Below are 20,245 nucleotides of genomic sequence, written 5' to 3'. Positions count from 1 at the left end.
AATGAAAATTCCAGAAAAAGTTGTGCAGCAATCTTCCGATGCTTCAAATTGCAATGAAGATGAATGTAGTGGGAAGACCTGAGCATCAAATCTAGTGCTGATTGAGAAGAGACTAACATGGAAAGTGAAGAGGTTTTAAACTTCAATACTACAGAAAATAGTTACATATAACTTAATTTACTATGCAATAAACACTGAAGAAATTTATATCAGTAATATCAGTTTTGATAAAAATTTGTCACAGTTTTCTATTTTTCAAAAAGAAAAATCCATGGGTGAGCATGTAGAAATTAAGGTGTGTCTTAGATTTGATGATGTCTTACACTCAAATAAATAGAATATTATAGTCATTGTAAGATCTCTCACTGAAAGACATTTTTTTTACTTTTGTGAAGTCTAATATTCAGGTTTTAATATAATTCTTTTTATTATTTAAAATATTTTTAATTTCAATAATTAGTGTTGAAATTTTTCCATTAATTTAATGACTGATAATCTGGGTGCATATTTTGAATTCCTCCCATTAACTAAAATTAATTTTATCAAAATTTGTGCTTAGAACGAATGAATGAATACATGTTTATAAAAGTTCATTTTTAATGTGAAAATAATAATTGAATTTTAGATTTTAATTTTAATATAAAATCATACTGCAAAACTAATTTTTATGACATTCTAAATTTATACTTTTTATTTAAAAATTTCTATAGAACTGGAAGTAAACTTGGGATTTCACCACTGATGCTTGCTGCAATGAATGGACACACGGCTGCAGTAAAATTACTTCTGGATATGGGAAGTGACATCAATGCTCAGATAGAAACTAATAGGAATACTGCTCTTACATTGGCTTGTTTTCAAGGAAGGCATGAAGTTGTCAGTCTTTTGTTAGATCGCAAAGCAAACGTTGAGCATAGAGCCAAAGTAAGTTCATTTATTGGGATTGTATTGCTTTTAACAATAAATTTTATTTAATGCTGAAATTATGTTTTAAAATTACGAAGTTAATTAATATTATAATTAAACCTTGAATTTTCTGGAAGATGTTTAATTGGGTGGAAAATTAGTTGGGATAATTTATTACCATATTTTACGGACTATAAGACGCACTTTTTTCTTCAAAAAATTGCCTCCAAAATTCAGGTGCGTCTTATAGTCTGTAGCATCTTATAGTCCGTAAAATACGGTATATCTTGAAGCCAATCATGTAATAAATAAATTTAATAACTGATAAAAAAAGAAAAAATTTTATTAATAAGAAAGTGATCAAATACTTCATTTTCGTTACACTCTATAAAGAAAGTTCATTTTCAGCATACAAATGAGAGTTGTAACTATTACTACGACCATTTAAATATTTTGAAACAGGAAACTGTTTATTGCAAGAATTTAGTGCATGTACTGTACTTAGAAAAGATCCATTCTACATTCAGATACCAGTGTAGCATATTTAGTTTTTACAGCACATTTGTTATTGAGGGAGGAGGAATTGGATCAGTATCTGTCAGAAGATCAGGATTTTCTGATAAAGAACATTGTAGCTTTTTCTTTACAAAACAATGTAGACCATTTTGTATATTTTGTAGTATATCCCACCTCTGTCTTTAAGTTCTGAGCTTCCAGCTACTAGGAATTTGTGACTATGTACTGAGAATAACTGCAAAACTTTGTCCTTGTCAGTAAGAACTAGAGCCTTTGCAGTTTTGATGGTTTCAAAATCTGCATTGTCTAATATTGAAAAAATGTTTAATCAAATCAAAGTTTTCAGCATAAAACGTGTTTGCAGTAATCTAATTCTTCATCTGATCACAACAGGTTGTGGAGAAGTTGCAGGTTAGTTACTACTCTAATGCTGCTGACAATATGGTGCTCTTAATAAAACTTTCTTTGTTTCTGGTAAAAACATGTTAGTTTTGCTGTATTTAGTATGTATAGCTTCATAAACATGTAAAGAATATGCTATGCAAGTTACATGCTTTAGCTTGGGAGAAAGAAACTTTAGCAATGATCCAGCAGATAGCATGTACCTACCTAGCTTGATCTGTTACTAACATAACATCAAGACTGTATCATATGTTACACCATTTGGCCATAGAATGTGACAAGCATCAACATAGGACTACATGAGTGCTACTGTTTGTGAATTTCAGGTTATACATTTTCAATACCATTGATTTAGCAATTTCATCATCCAGCGGAAGCACTAGAACATTTAGTATGTATTGGGAAAATGCATTAGTCGTTCCATTCAGTAAAAAGCACACAGCTGTCTTCAATTTTACATCTGATATTCTGGATTACAGATTCATTTATTCTCAAGGTTTCTAAAACCTGGTGTGAGGCTGGGACAAGCACTCAATATTAGATGTAATCATATAGAAAAGTATGAGAAAGATGGTAGGAAATTTGAAATCTGACTCACCCTCATATGTCTGAATATTATTATCTATGTTGAATTTGGATTATTTTCCAATTAATATAAAATTCATAAAAATAAGTTTATTTATGTGAATTAAATTTTAGTATTAAGTTTATAAATTACTGTGAATAACTACAAATTATGAATTATAGTTATTTAAAAAAAACTTTTGTATGCAATATTAGTGACTTCTACAATAACAGAGTTTTAAATCATATAATCTAATAAACTTCAATAGTATTATACTATCATTTCTAACAATTTTTTTTAAATATAAATTTATAGACTGGTTTAACACCCCTCATGGAAGCTGCTTCTGGTGGTTATGTTGAAGTTGGTAGGGTGTTGCTAGATAAAGGTGCAGATGTAAATGCACCTCCTGTGCCTTCTTCTCGCGATACAGCCTTAACAATTGCAGCAGATAAAGGCCATTATAGATTTGTGGAATTGTTGCTTTCTAGGTAAGTTTTTCCGTAACTTATGCCATAAATGTGTGTTTTGTGAAATTAATTTTAAATTAATTTATTTTTAAAAATTGAAACATAATCTATTTTTGCATAAAAAAAATTACAAATTTATAATGGAATTATTTCACTGACTACAGTGTTATTCCAATTAGAGTTTATCTCAAATTTTCAAACTTTAGTGTCATAAGCACGTATAAGTTCTATTACAATGTAATATTAATATATTATATAAATCTTGGTTACTAATGATGAAATAAAGATCACATAAACTATTGTGTAGAGGGAGAATTTATATTAGAAAAATTTTTCAACCAAATTCTAGATGTTTATATTCAAACCATTCAATTTTGTAGCATAATTACATACTAAAGTTTAATTAGATGCGAGACCATTAGTTTTCAAAGCTTATTGTCAAACTGATGTATGTATGATCTAAAAATTTTTAATTAAATATAAAATACTATTGTAAAAATTCTGAGATAATTTCTAATTTGAATAGTGATGTAACAGTAATAAATATTTAAAAAAAAATTAAAACGAGTTTGCTAATAAAGGTGAAAGATCATTTTTTCAGCTTAATAATTAATGATATTTACACTTTATTTAAAAACTTAATTTTTAGGAATGCTGCAGTTGATGTGAAAAATAAGAAAGGAAATTCTCCCTTATGGCTGGCTGCTAATGGTGAAATTTTATTCTCTTTAAACGAATTTTAATAAAATAAAATTTCAGTTGTATAATTTGAACAATTTTATTCCTTTTAGGTGGGCATTTAGATGTTGTGCAACTATTAGTTAATGAAAGAGCAGATATAGACAGTCAAGATAATAGAAAAGTTTCGTGTTTGATGGCTGCCTTTCGAAAAGGTCATGTGAAAGTTGTCAAATGGATGGTTAAGCATGTCACACAGTTTCCATCAGATCAAGAAATGACTCGGTATATTGCTACAATTAACGATAAGGTAATTTTAACAGTTTAATAAAAATAAAATTTATTAAATCATAGTATTTATAACTATTGAATAGACATTAAAAAGTTATTACTTTGCTTTAGATAATCGTATCAGATGAGGAATATTTACAATTTTGTATAGTGCATTTAAATTTTAGAACTAAGTTTATGTTTAGAACAGGATTTATGTTGGATAAATTTTTTACAGGGAAAAATATATAATATAAAAAAAATTTTAGATGTGATGGTTTGTGATGTTATATTGAGAAATTACTTCATTTCAGTTACTTTCTAAATTGTTTAATATATAAAATAAAGTTGTTCGTGTTCTTTGTGGGAATTACTGTGTCTAATGTTTTTTTGTTATGTATGCTGAATTTCTTTTTCTCCAAAATTTCAGGATATATGACTGAAAACAATATGAATATGAAAGAGAATTGTTCATTAATACATTGAAAAATATAGGTGAAGGATGATCATATTGATTAAATTGAAAATTAGCTAATAAAAAAATTTATCCACAACTATAGTAAAAACACACATTTACAAACTAAAATAATTAATGATAGAATTCAGAAATTTGTTTAAGAAATTATTATTATTATTTAAGTTTAAATGATTTCCTCAAGAAAATATTACTAATAATAATTAATCATAAATAAAAGAATTACATTAAAAACATAAAGAGAAAGTAGCGTGAATATTCAACATATCTCATGAAAATTTATGAAATAAATAACTTTGAGTACAATACTTTGTGAGGCCGCGACTCCACTAGCATAAAAATGGATGTAAAACCCCTTGCCATAAAAGCTTTTAATCACGTGACCTATTTGCATTTGTTCTTGGATTGCGGTGGAGGTCTGGCTAGAGAAATTTTTACGGCGACAGTGCTGTCGAAGTTACACCTGTACGGTTGTCTACACAATATATCTATATAAAGACAATGATTATATTCTACGCATTTTTTCTTTATTATAATTACAAATGTAGTAAAATTATATCTTTACTTTCATATATTAACTTTTATTATCGTATTATTACGATAATATACAGCACTTATAAGCTTAGTTTTTTTATTATATACTCCTTTAAATGAGGATTTTCCTTCAGCCATCCATATCTCATGTTTTAGGCATTCATTATTATAATTGGGATACCTCTTGTCGTAGATACATGAATACTTTCCGATGTTTTTGGTAAATCTTTCCGGATCTGTTCTAGTTCTTTTCCAAGTAACCACGACAGAATGTACACAAAAGCTCGTTTTTCACCATTTTTGCACCGTGTCACAATGACCTAGATTTCACCGACTTCTGATTGGTGGATGGTACCATTTTACGGCCATATTCGCTTTGAAAGTTGAACGCTGCTTGACTCGCTATTATGTTGGTTTTACGACCTGCTCAGGCGTAAAATATTATGGTCATGTGATTAAAAGCTTTTATGGCGAGAGGTTTTACAGCCATTTTTACACTAGTGGAGTCACGGCCTGACTTTTTACTGGAGAATTATTTTCAGAATAAATATGAATATTATGAAAACTAGAAATTTTTTCTTGTTTTCGTAATTATGTAGAGATTTAATAGAAATTATTTTAACCTTGAAATATTAACCTATCCCATCTTGAAATATTTTCTGTTGCGTGTTGTTCCAGGTTGAACTCTTGTCAATGTTAAGCCTAACAAAAATTCCACATTTTAGAAAAAAATAATTGTGGCTATTGTATCATCCAAAATTATTTTTTCGTTTTGCACAAACAAAATAGATATAATTTCTTTTTTGTTTTTACATTTATTAATATATTTTTGAAGTTAATTTTAATATAACAATTATGCCAACTAACAGCATCTAGTATCAAAAACCTATTATTATTAATTTATTATGATTATTAATAATTTTTTATCTGTTATGCTATTGTAGTTATATAGCAATATTGAAAAAATCATTCTTTATAACGTATACGAAGTACATAACTTCAAATGGTAAATGTGGATGTTTATTTTTTTGCTAATGTAATTACATTGTTAGGATCATTACAATACACTGCAGTTATCAGATATTATACTGTATTCCAGTTATACCCAGCAAACGTGATAGATTTTAACACAAAAGCAGCTTTTACTATCTAAATTTTTTTAACTTTATGAAATATTAATTAATTTCTAATGTACACAAATAATTTAAAAATTAATAATTATATCATTTACATATGAATTATCATTAAAGAAAATGCATTTATTTTATGAAAATATTCATCTAACCAAAAAACAGTGGGTTTTTTTTTTTAATACTCAAGTCAAATTAACCTGTGTTGACTTTGCTGGAGGTCAAATTCTAAATTATATTTTTTTTTTCTAATCCAAAACAAGCTCAAAATTATAGAATTAAACTTTTATATTATTGAATGTTTCAAATCTTTTAGTGCAACGTTAACTGTTTTAAAAATTTAATTATAGTTATTTTTTTTAAAAGGAAATAATAGATTGAGTTCTAAATATAAATAAATAAATGGTGCAAACACATGTTATATATATATATATATATATATATAAGGACATTGCACAACTTTGTCATGTCACAATAGAATTGAAACAGAAAGAAAGAAGCAATCCCTGTACTTGTTAGGCATAGAAGAGGCAATCCTTGTTCCAGACAGATGTGGACAGATGAACTTTGTGCTTGCTGCCATAAAAGAGGCTGTCCTTGTACTTTCTGGCCAAGGGAGAGGCAGTCGTTATATCTGTCAGCCATGGGAGATACAATCCTTGCATTTGCCAACATGGAAATGCGATCTAAGAACAAAGCAATCACTATTGATTGCTTTATTCTTATGTTTTGTTCATTTTTCGTGTCCATTTTCTGTTAGGTGCACATTGCACACAATGCTGTTTTTATTTTTAAGGCAGACTTAGTCACATTGAAGAGCACAGACATTATCACTTTAATACCTCTGTATATCAAAAATAAACTCATAGACTTCTATTTTTTACATTTACATTTAAATAGACCCTTGTTACATTTTTGGATTTTTCATCACAATTAATGGAAAATGGCAAAATTTCATTGAAATTGGCCAATTAAATTTTGAGAATGAACTCAATTCTGTAGCAAAGCCATATAAAACATGCTAGTGATTGTAGAACATCACACAACTTTGTTGTGCAATTCTTGTGATATCACTTTGTCTCACATGCTTGTGAAATGAACTTATATTTCAAAAATGAAGTCATGGACCCCTATTTTTTACTACATTTTTGGATTCCTCACCACAATTAATGGAAAGTGGCAAAGTTTAATCAAAATCAATTAAACATATTTTGAAAAACAACAAAATTTTGTAAGTCACATAGAAGAGGCTTTGCTAACACTCTGCCTCAATGTGTGTTTGTATCTTTTTAATATTTTTTTAGTTTCTAGAAATTATTCAAATACAAATATAACTAATTGTAAACAGCTGATTTTCACATAGGAACCTGAAAAATAACTAAAAGGAATAAAAAGTTTAGTTGCAATAATAAGTTGAATGTATTTTTGAATTAAAATTATATATGGTGTCGTTATTTTTTATTCTAATTTATTTTTTTAATTTATGGAAACTTTAATAATAATCTGTAATTCTATTCTGAATATATCAAAAATGGATTTTCTTTTTTTTTTTTTTTTAATAAGGAATTATTAAAAAAATGTCATCAGTGTATGGAAATAATAAGAGCGGCCAAAGAAAGACAAGCAGCAGAAGCAAACAAGTATGCAACGATTCTCTTAGAAGAATTAGATTTAGAACGTTCTCGGGAAGAAACGCGTCGTGCTGCTGCTGCTAGACGAAGGGAACGCAAAAGACGTAAGAAAAAAGAAAAACAGGAACAGGTAAATGAAAATGATATATTTGCTAAACAAATAAGTGAGTGTCGATGCCAAATTATAATTAATTAGACTTGAATATCTAATTTCAAGTTTGATATTATGTATATCAATTAAAAAACTGGTTATATCTTTTTAAGTCATAAGTAATTTAATAAAACATTATCATCAAATGTAACTGATGTATTTTTTTTTTTTTTTTTAATTAGCCGTATATTTGTCAGTAGTTTTCAGTTCTCTTTATTTTATTTATTTATTAGTATTATTTTGAAGCCAGACTAAATGGTTTGTGTGAAACACTTAATATCCAATAATTTAAATTTTAAAAGTGCTGAAATAGATTTATAAATAAATTCATGTAGTGTTTAATATGTATACATAAATATGTTATAAAATGTAAGTTTTATTTAGATATTTTTGTGTTAGCTTATCAGACATTTATTTTTAATATATTGTATAATGCCAAATTTCAGCTTAGAGCAGCTAAAGCAGCAGCTGAAGAAAGTAAGAAGAATGAAACCAAAGCTAATGACCAAAAGAAAAACGCTCAGCAGAGCAGTCAGTCTGAAGCAGAGGACGATGATGACGACGACGACGAAGAGGAAGATGACGATGACGACAAAGATTTAGAAGATACTCTCTTAAATTCTTCAAATAGTTCTTGTAAGTATATTATAGCAATTTATAAGTATTGTTTGTATAGATTAAATATTTTCCTAAAATTTTGTTAAAATTTACTTTACATATTTATTTGATAAACATTTTAAAATTATCATCGAATTTGATATTGCTGCATTAACATTTTTATTATATTATGCAGCTTTTTAAATAAACTGTATACTGAATATTGAAGCATACTTACATACAGGGTAACTCTAAAAGTTGGAAACATTTTCTTATGCTTATTATAAAGTAGCTGTTAGTGATACAATAATATGGTGTCTGTCTTTTGTTAGCAAAACTCTAGTTTCATTGAGCATGTACACTCAAACACTTTATATGAGAACTCTCTGTCATTCTGCATATATCAACAAAAATATCAACCCAACAGTCAAATTTTTGCTACACCTGCTCCAAAACATATTTCCATTTATGGATTCATTTGAAATAATGATTTGCTGTCTTAATTGTCAAAGGTCTTGTGGCAGAGGTGACACACAGACTACATCTTTAAGCATTTTTTTTTTTTTTAGAGGTGTTATACTGTCTGGTTTGATGATTTTGGAGGTTAAGCACAACAGGTGAGATCAGTGGTGATACCATGTCCAATACAACCTCACAAGTGTTTATTGAAGGAAATGCAAATTTATGGAAATATGTAGGGTGTTGTTATTGTCCATATCTTCTAGTTGAGGAAAGAGTGTCTTTTAGCATATCCATACACAAGATCAGTTACCATATGCTCCACAAAGAAAAATGAATAGTAGGCTTTCCTTTTGAGATATGATTCAGTAATCATTCACTTTGGAAGAATCTTGAACATGCTCTGTGGTGCGAGACTTTTCAGTTTCTCATGTGTACATCTTATGGTGGATTCACTTTTTTGCTTATATGGAACATTTTGTATGCAGAACTCATGTTTCTATATAATAATTTTCCTTTTTAGCTGCATCATGTGAGATTTTATTGATATCTTATCCAGAACATGCCAGATGGATATCTGGTGCAGCTGTAATTAACAACTTGTTGGTGTGTAGATTTCTGTAGGCTACACTGGAAGACCTCTAATTCTGTCACATTCCCTCTGAATACTAAGTTGATTAATGTTCTTTCCTTTGCACAAGCAACTTTTCTCTTGACTGTTTATACCAATAGCATATGCCTTAGTGGATCAATTCTGAAGAGTGAATGAAACAAACTGTTCATCATTGCTAAGTAAGTTTGCTAGCTGCAGAACACAAAACAACTTGTGTGGTGAAGATACTATTCTTTTCACACCCCCTGGCAACGTAAACTTGAAACAAAGAGTTTGCTAATAAATGACATACACCATACAAACATAATCAAACAATTACCTAAGTAATCAAGCTATAACTCTGTTAATTTAATGATTAGTAGCAAATTACTTAGCAAATTGAGTTAGACATTAGGTTCCATCCATCTCTTAACTAAATTAATAATTATAATTTTAATAATTTATTAAATAATTTAGAACATCTGGAAGAAAAGAACTGACCTGGGGCAAGGCTTGAACTTGCAACCTCTATATTTATCTCAAACATTACAAAACCTGATATGTATATAGAAACATAAGAGTTATAGCCCAATTATTTAGGTGATTGTTTGGTTATGTTTCTATATACATATTGGGTTTTGCAATGTTTGATGTACTAACATACACCATGCTGTTGTATCACCGTTACTTTATAAAAAGCATATGAAGGGACCATCTTATTTGTGTTGTTATAACTGGGGGTATTTGGGATAAACATGTAAAAATACAGTATGACAACTGCATGAAAGTGTTCCCATCATTTTAAGTAGTTCTGTAGTCATATCATACAGAATTTGCAAAATATTATTTTATTATTTTGAGATAATTATTAATTACTGCCTTTTCTGCAAAAATAAAACATTTTTATTTGTTTTATGCTTTATAAAGTATAGAAATATGAATAGTTGTGTATTTTTTGCATTTCATTTCTACAGTCAGTTCAATTTTTTTTTAAATAATAATTTATAAATCAATTGAAATTTATTGGTTTGAAGATGTGACTTATACTATTTATATTTATACATTTTAATTGCCATTCAATAAATTAAAAATATTTTTAATCAGATTCACATGATTATAAATTGATTGATACCACAAATTACTGCAAAACAAATGACTTGTGTAACTTCTTGGTAAGTAAAAAATAAATTGGGATAGCAATGCATCTATATTGTCCTGCAAGATGAAGATCTTTCCATCCATTATTAATGCCCAATAAAATAAACTGCTCTTTTATCAAGAAAAAAGTTAAAGCTTGCAGAAGTAACTCCCTGATAATGCTTCAAACTATTTTATTTTCTGTTCTAAAGGTTAAAGTTTTCCAATCTGATTACTGCAATATATGATGATATTCTAGGAACTTTTTAAATTTTTTTTACCTAATAGTTAGTTATTAGCTTAAGTTTGTAATTAATTAATTAAAGTAAATGAAAAAATATATTTAGTATTTAAGAATTAGTTAATAGTATATATACAGCAGTAAATTTTTATGATCTTTTATAAAACTAATATAGTTTTTTGGCCTACATGTAAAAACATATATAAACATTTAAAAAAATACTGCTTAATTTATATTATTGACAAGCTTGCTTCAGTTGAATTTTAAGATTATGATTTAATTTAAGTAAAATATTAGAAGAAAAAACTTATTTTAATTTTCATAATAATAATTGTTTTTATTCTTGTAGGTTTTGTAAATGATATAGCATCATGCAGGGAGAATGATTCACCAGATCATAATGAAGTATTAAAATGTAGGAATTCTAATGACGAAAATTTGCTAAATGAAGTTTGTTCTGTAAAAAATAGAAATATGTATTTGAAGCGTGAATCAAGTAGAGAAGATATTCAAATTAAATCAAGATTAAATTTGGAAGTTAAAGCTGAAAGAAAGAGAGATAGAGAGAGAACAAAGAATCAGGAAAGAAATAAAAGAAATGAAAACTGTAAGAGTGGAATTAGGGAATGCAGAATTATAAAAGAAAAAGAAATAAAAGTTCATGAGAAATCTACGCCAAGATTAGATTCGAATATTAATATTACATCTATAAACAATGGTATAAATGGGAGAAATTCTAAGAAAAGAAATCTGAAACATGATCTTCCTTCGACAATTGTTACAACTATTTCTACTCTTACAACTACTACAGTTTCTGTTGCTAAACCAACTTGTACAGAAATGACTTCTGTTATATCAGCTGTAATTACTTCAGATAGTAAATCTCAAAATAATAATTGTAATGTTCTAAAAGAACAATTAAAACATTCAAAAGAAGTTATAGTCAATGGTATTATCAGCAGTTCACCTGTAGGTGATTTAGATGATTATTGTGCTCTATCTCCTGTACCATCTCGATGTTCCAAAAGTGGAAAAATTAATTTAAATGATTCAAAATTTTCTGGTCTGTAAGTATTTTCATTTTTCAAAATTGTTGTTTATTATTATTATTTTTTTATTTTAGTAATTATAATTAATTAAAACTTACAGGGAAGCTTTAGGAGATTTAGCTTTAGAACTTAGTCCAGAAGTGGCATTATCTGCTGGCTTGAGAAGTCCTACAACAATTGGTTTACCTCATTCTTTAAAGTCACCTTTAGCAAACAGTACTTCACCAAAAAAGGGTCAAAAAAGGGAAGAAGGTTGGAAAGAAGTTGTACGCAGGTAATTATTTAAAATAATTTAATATGTAAGAACATAATTTTTCATAAATTAAAAATATATCAGTAATTTAATTACATAAAAAATTCTATATCAATATTAGATCAAAAAAGGTTTCTGTGCCTTCAAATGCTATTAGTCGTGTCATAGGAAGAGGGGGATGTAACATTAATGCAATTCGGGAAGTATCTGGTGCTCATATAGAAGTGGAAAAACAAAAAGGACAGGGTGATCGAACCATCATAATAAGGTGAATTTTATATAATCAATAATAATAAAATTTAAAAAATTTTATAACGAATTTAATATATTTACTAAGATCTGAATTGTATGTCTTAATTTCATCCTTTAATAAATTATTTGAAGAACAAATAGAAATAATTTATATTAAAGTTTTGAAAGTTAAGTTTTATTATGAAGTTATGCTTATTAATGTTAATGTAATTTATAATGGTTTTTGATATCACAACAAACAATATATCCAATAGACTATTAATTTAACTAGTTTTAATGTTTTCATAGACAAAATTTTTGTATTTTGTCAGTTTGTGTTTTCATATAATTATTACTGTAGATGATGTAAAATATATTGTTGATATTGATTTTTATACTAGTTCAAATGAAATATAAAATAATAATTCATTTGAACTATTTTGTATCAATTTTCTCAGTTGTCTTTGTCTGACAACTGAGAAAATTGAATTATTTTAGACTAGAGTAATGTAACTTATCAGGTGTAATAAAACCTCTTGAATATTTTGAGATTGACATTGATCTTTTGTTAATTTAATGTTACGAACCCGTCTTCAAAATTCATTAATATCTAATTAATATTGATGAACAGAAAGTTTAAGTTCACATTATTATTTTTTTTGTAAAGAAAAACTCAAATGTATTCTTATAGATATTGGTGTCTAATGAATTAAATATTTTAATTGTAAGGATTTTCATCTAAAAATTTGAAGTTTATTTTATTCATAATTTCTAAAATTTATTCTAAGTGTTTGAACATTTCATTACAATTTAATTTTTAATTGTACACTGTTCTTTTATTTTTATTTTGATCCCATTTGTATCTTTTGATGTCTGACCTTTTTGTAAATGTTTAAAGAAAATAAGATTTCTAATTTATTTTGCATTGCATCGTACAATAGTTAAAACATTTTTATTCACATTAAAACTAAAAATTCTTTAAAGTTTCTAAACTTGCTAATTTATAATTAAACATTTTGAATGTCTTAGTTTAATTGAAAAATATTATTTTCAATTTTGTTATTAATTATTACAATAAAGGGGGTCAGCGGAAGCTACAAGGCAAGCCCATCAGCTGATAACATCATTGATAAAAGAACCAGAACGTGAATTAAGTGAAATTCTAACTCGAGCAGGATTGTGCAGGGTTCCTACTGGACTTGGAAGTGGAACAGTAGAGGGAACAAGGTCTGCTGCTGGCAGCAGTTGCAGCAATACAACTGTCACTAGCACTGTACAGGTTGGTGGAAGTGCATACAATATATTACTTTGTAGGTAATTTTTTTGTAACAAAAACAAATATAATTTCTTAAATGTTTAAACTTAAAAGTATTTTGAAAATGTTGTTAATATTGAAAATATTTAGTAGTGTTTTTTTTTCTCTAAATTTTTTAAATTTCAGTTAAAAATGTTCAGACAAATTATATGTTCAAATGTACACGAATAACAATATAAATTTATTCTGCATTTTCTTTATATTTGTTTAATTGACAGGTAACAATAATAAAAACTCAGTATTTTTAACTTAATATAATTCTTGATTAAAATGAAAATAATATAATTATAATAATCATTTTTTAATTTATGAACAAACTGACTTATCAAAAACATTGATATTTTAAATTATATTTCTTTTAAAAAAAATAATGCAGAAGTGATTTTTATCATTCTTGCATTTGTTAAAATAATAAAGTTTCAGAAAAACTGAAATTTTGAAATGTTTTTCTGAAACTAAACTTGCGTAAGTTTAATATCATTTATATATTGTAAAAAGTTTCTTAAATTTTTTTTTTAAATCCATCATAAATGATTTTTTAATAGTAATTTAAATAAATATAATTTCAGTAAATTTGTTAAAAATGATCGTGTCAAGAATCTTCCAGGTAATGAATAGTATGCATAATTTTTAGTATATTGTTTTTCTTTTAATACCTTATTATTGAAGCGTATTTCTTTTTATATTTATGTAATTCAAATTTAAAGCAGAATTATTTTGTACAGTTCATTTGTACAGAAAAATTCATTTGATATGTTAATATTTGAATTTTTAAATAAATAATCTGAATCTTAGAGATGTAAGATTTATTGATCGTCTTAATGAAATCTCTAAAAGTAACGGATAAAAATATCTAATTTCAGTAGGTACGTATCATAGGTATTTATCTCTGGTGATAAATTTGATTCAACTACAATAGACTGTTGATTTAATGGACTTTGGTTTTAACAGAAAAAATTTAGGACTTATTAGTGGTTAGAGCATGCAAAAAATATGTCAAATGACTATAAATTACTCAATGTTTGTTATTGACATAAACTTTAAAACACGTAATTTAAGACTTTTGGCAGTAACGGACTCATCTTCTAATTACTCTATTAAATGGAGGGCTTACTTTATACCTTATTTAATGCCATATAATCACTCATTTACTACAGTTGAATGTTTTCAAGTTATATATTGGTCTTTAATTTTCATTACAATTTATTTTGTTCATTTGTTATGTGAAGGTTTTTTTTTTTTTTAATAATTCTTTCGCATAGAAAACAAGTTTTAATTGATACTTTTTATAGTTTTTATTAATAATGATAAAAGCATATTTGTTTTTGTTTTATTGAAAATATTTACAACTCCAAAAACATTTTCAATAGAACAAAAAAGATGATTCAAATTTACTTAAATAAATTTTGTTTTCATATATTTTAATTCTTCAGAAGTGTTATGGGTTTAACTATTCTTATGTTGTTTTTATTTCTGACTAAATTATTTTATAGTGGTTACTATCAGTAGTCAAGATACACAAATAATTATTCTAATTATTAGATATTCATAAAATTTATATCATATTTGCCAATTATATGCTGTATTTAAAATTGTTTAATGTGATTTTGTTTAAATTGTATGAAAATAAACATATATTTGACAGTTCCTCTATTTAATAAATTTACTGTTTGCCATGAAGGTCATAACAATTTTCATTATATATGTTAAGAGTCATCTAAGATCTTCTGCACTCATTATATTCTGTCATTTTAAAACAATTATGCCGTACAAAAACTTAATTAAAATTTTATGACATGTACATCAATACGATGAGAATTTTCAAGAATTTCAGTACAAACATTTTTTTCTTTTATCTTTTTTTGATTTATAAGATGAAATATATTGATAGGATGAGCTCCAGCCAATATTTACAATAACAAAATAATTAACACAAGTGTGACAAGATTGAAATTGTTGTGTTGCAGTTTGGATGGTATTCTAGTCTCTTTTCTTTCACACTGTGTATTCATTTAATAGCAGTAGTGCTATTTATAGTTTGCAGTTTAATGAGCTTTATCACTACATTAGATTTTTCTATTGATGGTTAAAATTTTATTTTACTCTGTTGAAAAAAAAAAAATAATAATTAAGTTAAGGCTAAATCTGAGCATTCTCCTACAATTAAATCAAGAAAGTAATATCTTTATACAAATTTACTTCTTTTATGTTGTATTTACTTCTCTCATTTTCATTAGTTCTTTTTTTTATATTGATGAATAAACTAATCATTGCTTTTATTATTTCAGTATGTGATCTTTAATTCATTTAGAATCGTTGTCTGATAAAGAAATGAGTGTTTGGTAGTGCACTAATGTTGTCTGAACAATATGGGTAGGATGATTAGGTTGTACTGGAATGAAGTACAAATTTCAACCATAAGAAATAATGGAAAAGATTGTGTATGAGAACTTTTTGAAAACAAGGTATTTTTGTAAATTGAGGTTATACTGTGTATTTTTAAATTCAAAATGTGGATATCAAATTCATTTTTGATAGGAACTAACATAAAATGAGTTTTCATATGAACTTGTTTTGTTCTATTGTATGTTAACTTTGTAAATAATCACTACAGTGGAACTGGTTAACTCAAATTGGGATAATGTGAAGTCTTGTTTGCTCAAAATCACACTAAGAAGGGAATTTTGAAAAATACCTTCTTAGTGTGCATTTTCATGACAATACCCTAACTGTGTACCAAATTTCACCTCTAGGTTCACCAGTTTGCTGTAGGCGATGATGAATCAGTCAGTCAGGACATGTAATTTTATATATATATATATATATATAAATTATTAACCATGGCATCTCCAAGAAGTGTAAAAACATTCCCAAACCAAAAAATCCAGCAGTAAAATTAAAATTTTACTGCTGGATTTTTTGGTTTAGGAATGTTTTTAGTATTTACATATTTGAAGTATTAGTATTTGAACTCCATAAATTTCATATAAGATTTAACGAAGTAAATAGTGACACCATATTATTTTTTAAAATGATTTTCATGTTATAGTTGATTCAAACAATATAAGTGGTTAATTTAATTAAAATTATCATTGTGTTTATCTGATCTTTAATTGTATAGAAGTGATTTGCTTTCGTTTTTAATAACTGTCCTGGAGACAGGATATTTTTCATGCTGTAATGGGTTTGGCGAGGCTCAAAGTGGCTGGCTATGATGGATGGATTCTGACATATCCAGTTTACACAATCCTGGAAAATTTTATGTTCTAATTAACTTAGTTCTAGTTTACTAAAACTTGGGAATGGGGCTAAAACAATATTACTTCTAATAGATTCGACCTGAGATCTTCCAAAGCAGCAGGCTGACACCTGTACTATCTCAGCTAAATGGCCATTGTGTATAGAATTTATAATGTTTTGAAAATTTGATTTTGTTGTTTATTTATTAATTAAATTTAACAACTTGGAAAAATTTTAATTGCAGAATTATAACTTGTATTTAAACTTTTTTAATTTGTTCAGTTAGACCATATTGTTCTATTAGAAACCAGATGTTGGACTGGAAAGTTTAAAAATGTTTCTAATATAATATATTATTAACTCTTCATACTATTCTAACACAACATATTTCCAAGTTTTGTTTAAAATTTATGGAGTCAAATACAAAGTAGTGCAAGAATAATATTTTAAACTAAGTATTAAAAAAAATTATGTAAACTTAACATTTTTTTAAAATTGTTTTTTTATTTTTGGTAATTTTTATTTCAATATATTAATAATTCAGGTATTAATTCTTATAGTAAGATTTTTATTTTTAATTATAGGAACAATTCAAACATGATTCATTTTCAGAAGTATGAATAGTCGAAAAAGCCATATAAGTTCATTTTTAAACATTTCAGTTAAAAGAAACTTGAAATTCACAAAGAAAATGTTTAAAATTGTAGTTATAAAGCTTTTAAAATTTATACTCCTAAAGATGATCCCTGTGATTTCAATATTTTATTAAAATATATTAATAAATGTTGATAGAGGGAACATATTCTTGATAAAATCCATGAATTGTTAATTATGTAATTATCCAAATGTAATTTAAAAGATTAATCACAATAAAATAATCTTATATTAATAATAGTAATAATAGAAAATTACTGTTTTTACATAACAAATAAACTATATACTGTCAAAAATGGTTTGACAGTTCACCAATCCAAACAGTATTTTAAAAAATATATGTACAAATTTCCATGATGGCCATTAAATTTCTTATCTTTAAAACTACAAGATGTAGTGATTTCAAACACTTATTTTAATCCTTATTGTGTTATGAACATTTTGTCATATAATTGAAACTTGTAGGTCTCATAGCACAGTGATAGTGATCTTGTAAAGTTGACTGAAGAAGCAACCTTCTGATGGTGTACGATCTGGTAGAATAATAAGAAAATATCAAAGTTACTGTTAAGTTACACGTGACCAGTTGGATAATAAGGACCCACTTTAAACATATACATGCACTTTCTCCAATGTCTGGATAAATTCTTGATACCCTATGCAGAATTCTCCTGGATGACACATTTACAGACTGATGTGAATGCTTGGCATTATCACTATGTCAAATATTAGTATCATTTGAACAGTTTTGTTCATATAAATCACGTTAATGGATTTTTGTTATATATATATATACTTTTCTTTCAAAGTTATTACTATTGACTATATTGATTCTAAATTTTTTTCTAACTTAATTTTTTTTTAATTATTTTGCAGTTCCATATGTTAATCAATAGATCAATAATATGTTTAAATCATAATTTATGTATGAATGCCAAGCATTCACATCAGTCATTTTTAATCTTTGATCCCATAATTTTACTTTGATTTTGGAAAATATTTCAAAATGCACAGGCTGAAGTAAGGAGAATACAGAGAATGTACCAAAAATTTTCCAGCCCCATTTCTGACAATGTGCAATGTATGTGCTGTAGTGTTTTTTGGGGTGTTATGGGTTTGCATGTTAACATTTCTTACTGATGCTAGGATGGATGTTTTGTTCCAAATGCAATGACATTGTATAGTACATCTCAAACAAGCCACGAGAGAATATGCCAAATGGCTTTGTCGTCGACCTCGTTGGCCAGAAATATTGTATGTACAGTTATGGAACTAGTATCAAATTGTTTGTAATTTAATGAGGATTAAAAAGAGTATTACGTATTCCAGATGCCTCTTGTAGTTTTTGAGATTTTGAGAAAAGTTGTATCGCTATTTATCGACCAACCGTTGTATGTAAAAATTATAATTTCTAATTGACTAAACAAACAATAAGGTACATAACACTATTACAAGATGTAAACTTTTTTTTATTCTATTTTTAGTATTGTGGTTAAAGTTTGACATATTGTGCAAGTTAAGCATGTACTAGTTGTTCGAGAATTTTAAGTCATGTAGAGGAGAAAATTATTTATTTCCTCCTCAAAAGTTTGGAAAAGAGAACATTTATAGAGAAAAATGATGAAATAAATGTAAGTAATATTAATGAAGATAAGGTATGACAATTTTTTGTTTTTATGTACTAAATTATCTCCCTACTATGTTCTTGTATTATAAAAAAAAACATTGTTTTTTGAAATGTTTTGTGTGTAAAATTGTAATATATTTTTTTTAAGTAAGTAAGTTTTGATTTTTTAAATTATCACTATGTCAAATATTAGTATCATTTGAACAGTTTTGTTCATATAAATCACGTTAATGGATTTTTGTTATATATATATATACTTTTCTTTCAAAGTTATTACTATTGACTATATTGATTCTAAATTTTTTTCTAACTTAATTTTTTTTTAATTATTTTGCAGTTCCATATGTTAATCAATAGATCAATAATATGTTTAAATCATAATTTATTAATAAAATTTAATTGTGCACAATTCTGGTTTTGTAAATAACTGATCTTTAGGATATTTTTGAAAAGAATTTGGAAGTTTTGATAGGTTTTTCTAAAAAAATAATTAAAGTAATATGGTATCATTTATAGTTACCAAATCCACATTATAATATGCCATTTCCAGTGCTGTGTTGGTTTTGATAATCTCCGGAAGCAGAAATCCTCATTTATCATGCCACAATTCTTGTATGCTAGCCCGAACATTTATTTATTAGGAAATGGCATCATATTGACTGCACCTGAAATGTTACCATAATACTGTAGAAGTAGTAGTGATATTATCATTTTGGATAATTGTAGAATAATGACACTACATTACAAAGTAAATTGATAATTGATTAAAATTTAAATTTCTACATATTCATTGACAATGAAGGAGAATTAATTTGTACATTTATAATAATCACTTTCATATAAATAAAACTAGTAAACTTTATTGTGCTTTGCACTTAGTTGTGAAAACTGTTACATTACTAACGTTTTCAGTCCACACGTAGTTCTTCCTCAGGTAAAACTCCCGAAAAAAATTGAAGTTTTTCTGGTGTTAGCGTTCTATCTAGGAATACATATAAGACTCCGATGTATTCAAAATTTGAATACATTGAATACAATTTCCATAACCATTGCTGTTTTGTAAAATTCTTAACTTTCTCAATATCCGAAAAGTAATGATATTGTTATACAAGATGGTTATGA

General features: G+C 26.7%; 1 protein-coding gene across 1 annotated transcript in view; it reads left to right on the top strand.

Annotated features, from left to right (window-relative positions):
• mask (multiple ankyrin repeats single KH domain) overlaps nt 1–20,245 on the top strand; it is a 148,649-nt gene that overhangs the window by 120,149 nt on the left and 8,255 nt on the right. Inside the window, 10 exon segments of the mRNA XM_067282314.1 lie at nt 711–924; nt 2,705–2,880; nt 3,509–3,570; nt 3,651–3,847; nt 7,510–7,707; nt 8,175–8,364; nt 11,104–11,821; nt 11,904–12,077; nt 12,178–12,324; nt 13,368–13,566. Coding sequence (XP_067138415.1) covers nt 711–924; nt 2,705–2,880; nt 3,509–3,570; nt 3,651–3,847; nt 7,510–7,707; nt 8,175–8,364; nt 11,104–11,821; nt 11,904–12,077; nt 12,178–12,324; nt 13,368–13,566 — 2,275 coding nt within the window.

This window comes from Centruroides vittatus, unplaced genomic scaffold (assembly GCF_030686945.1).
Source record: "Centruroides vittatus isolate TY-2023 unplaced genomic scaffold, ASM3068694v2 contig_950, whole genome shotgun sequence".
Taxonomy (NCBI): Eukaryota; Metazoa; Arthropoda; class Arachnida; order Scorpiones; family Buthidae; genus Centruroides; species Centruroides vittatus.
The sequence above is the reverse complement of the archived record's forward strand: the minus strand, read 5'-3'. Positions and strand labels throughout refer to the sequence as shown.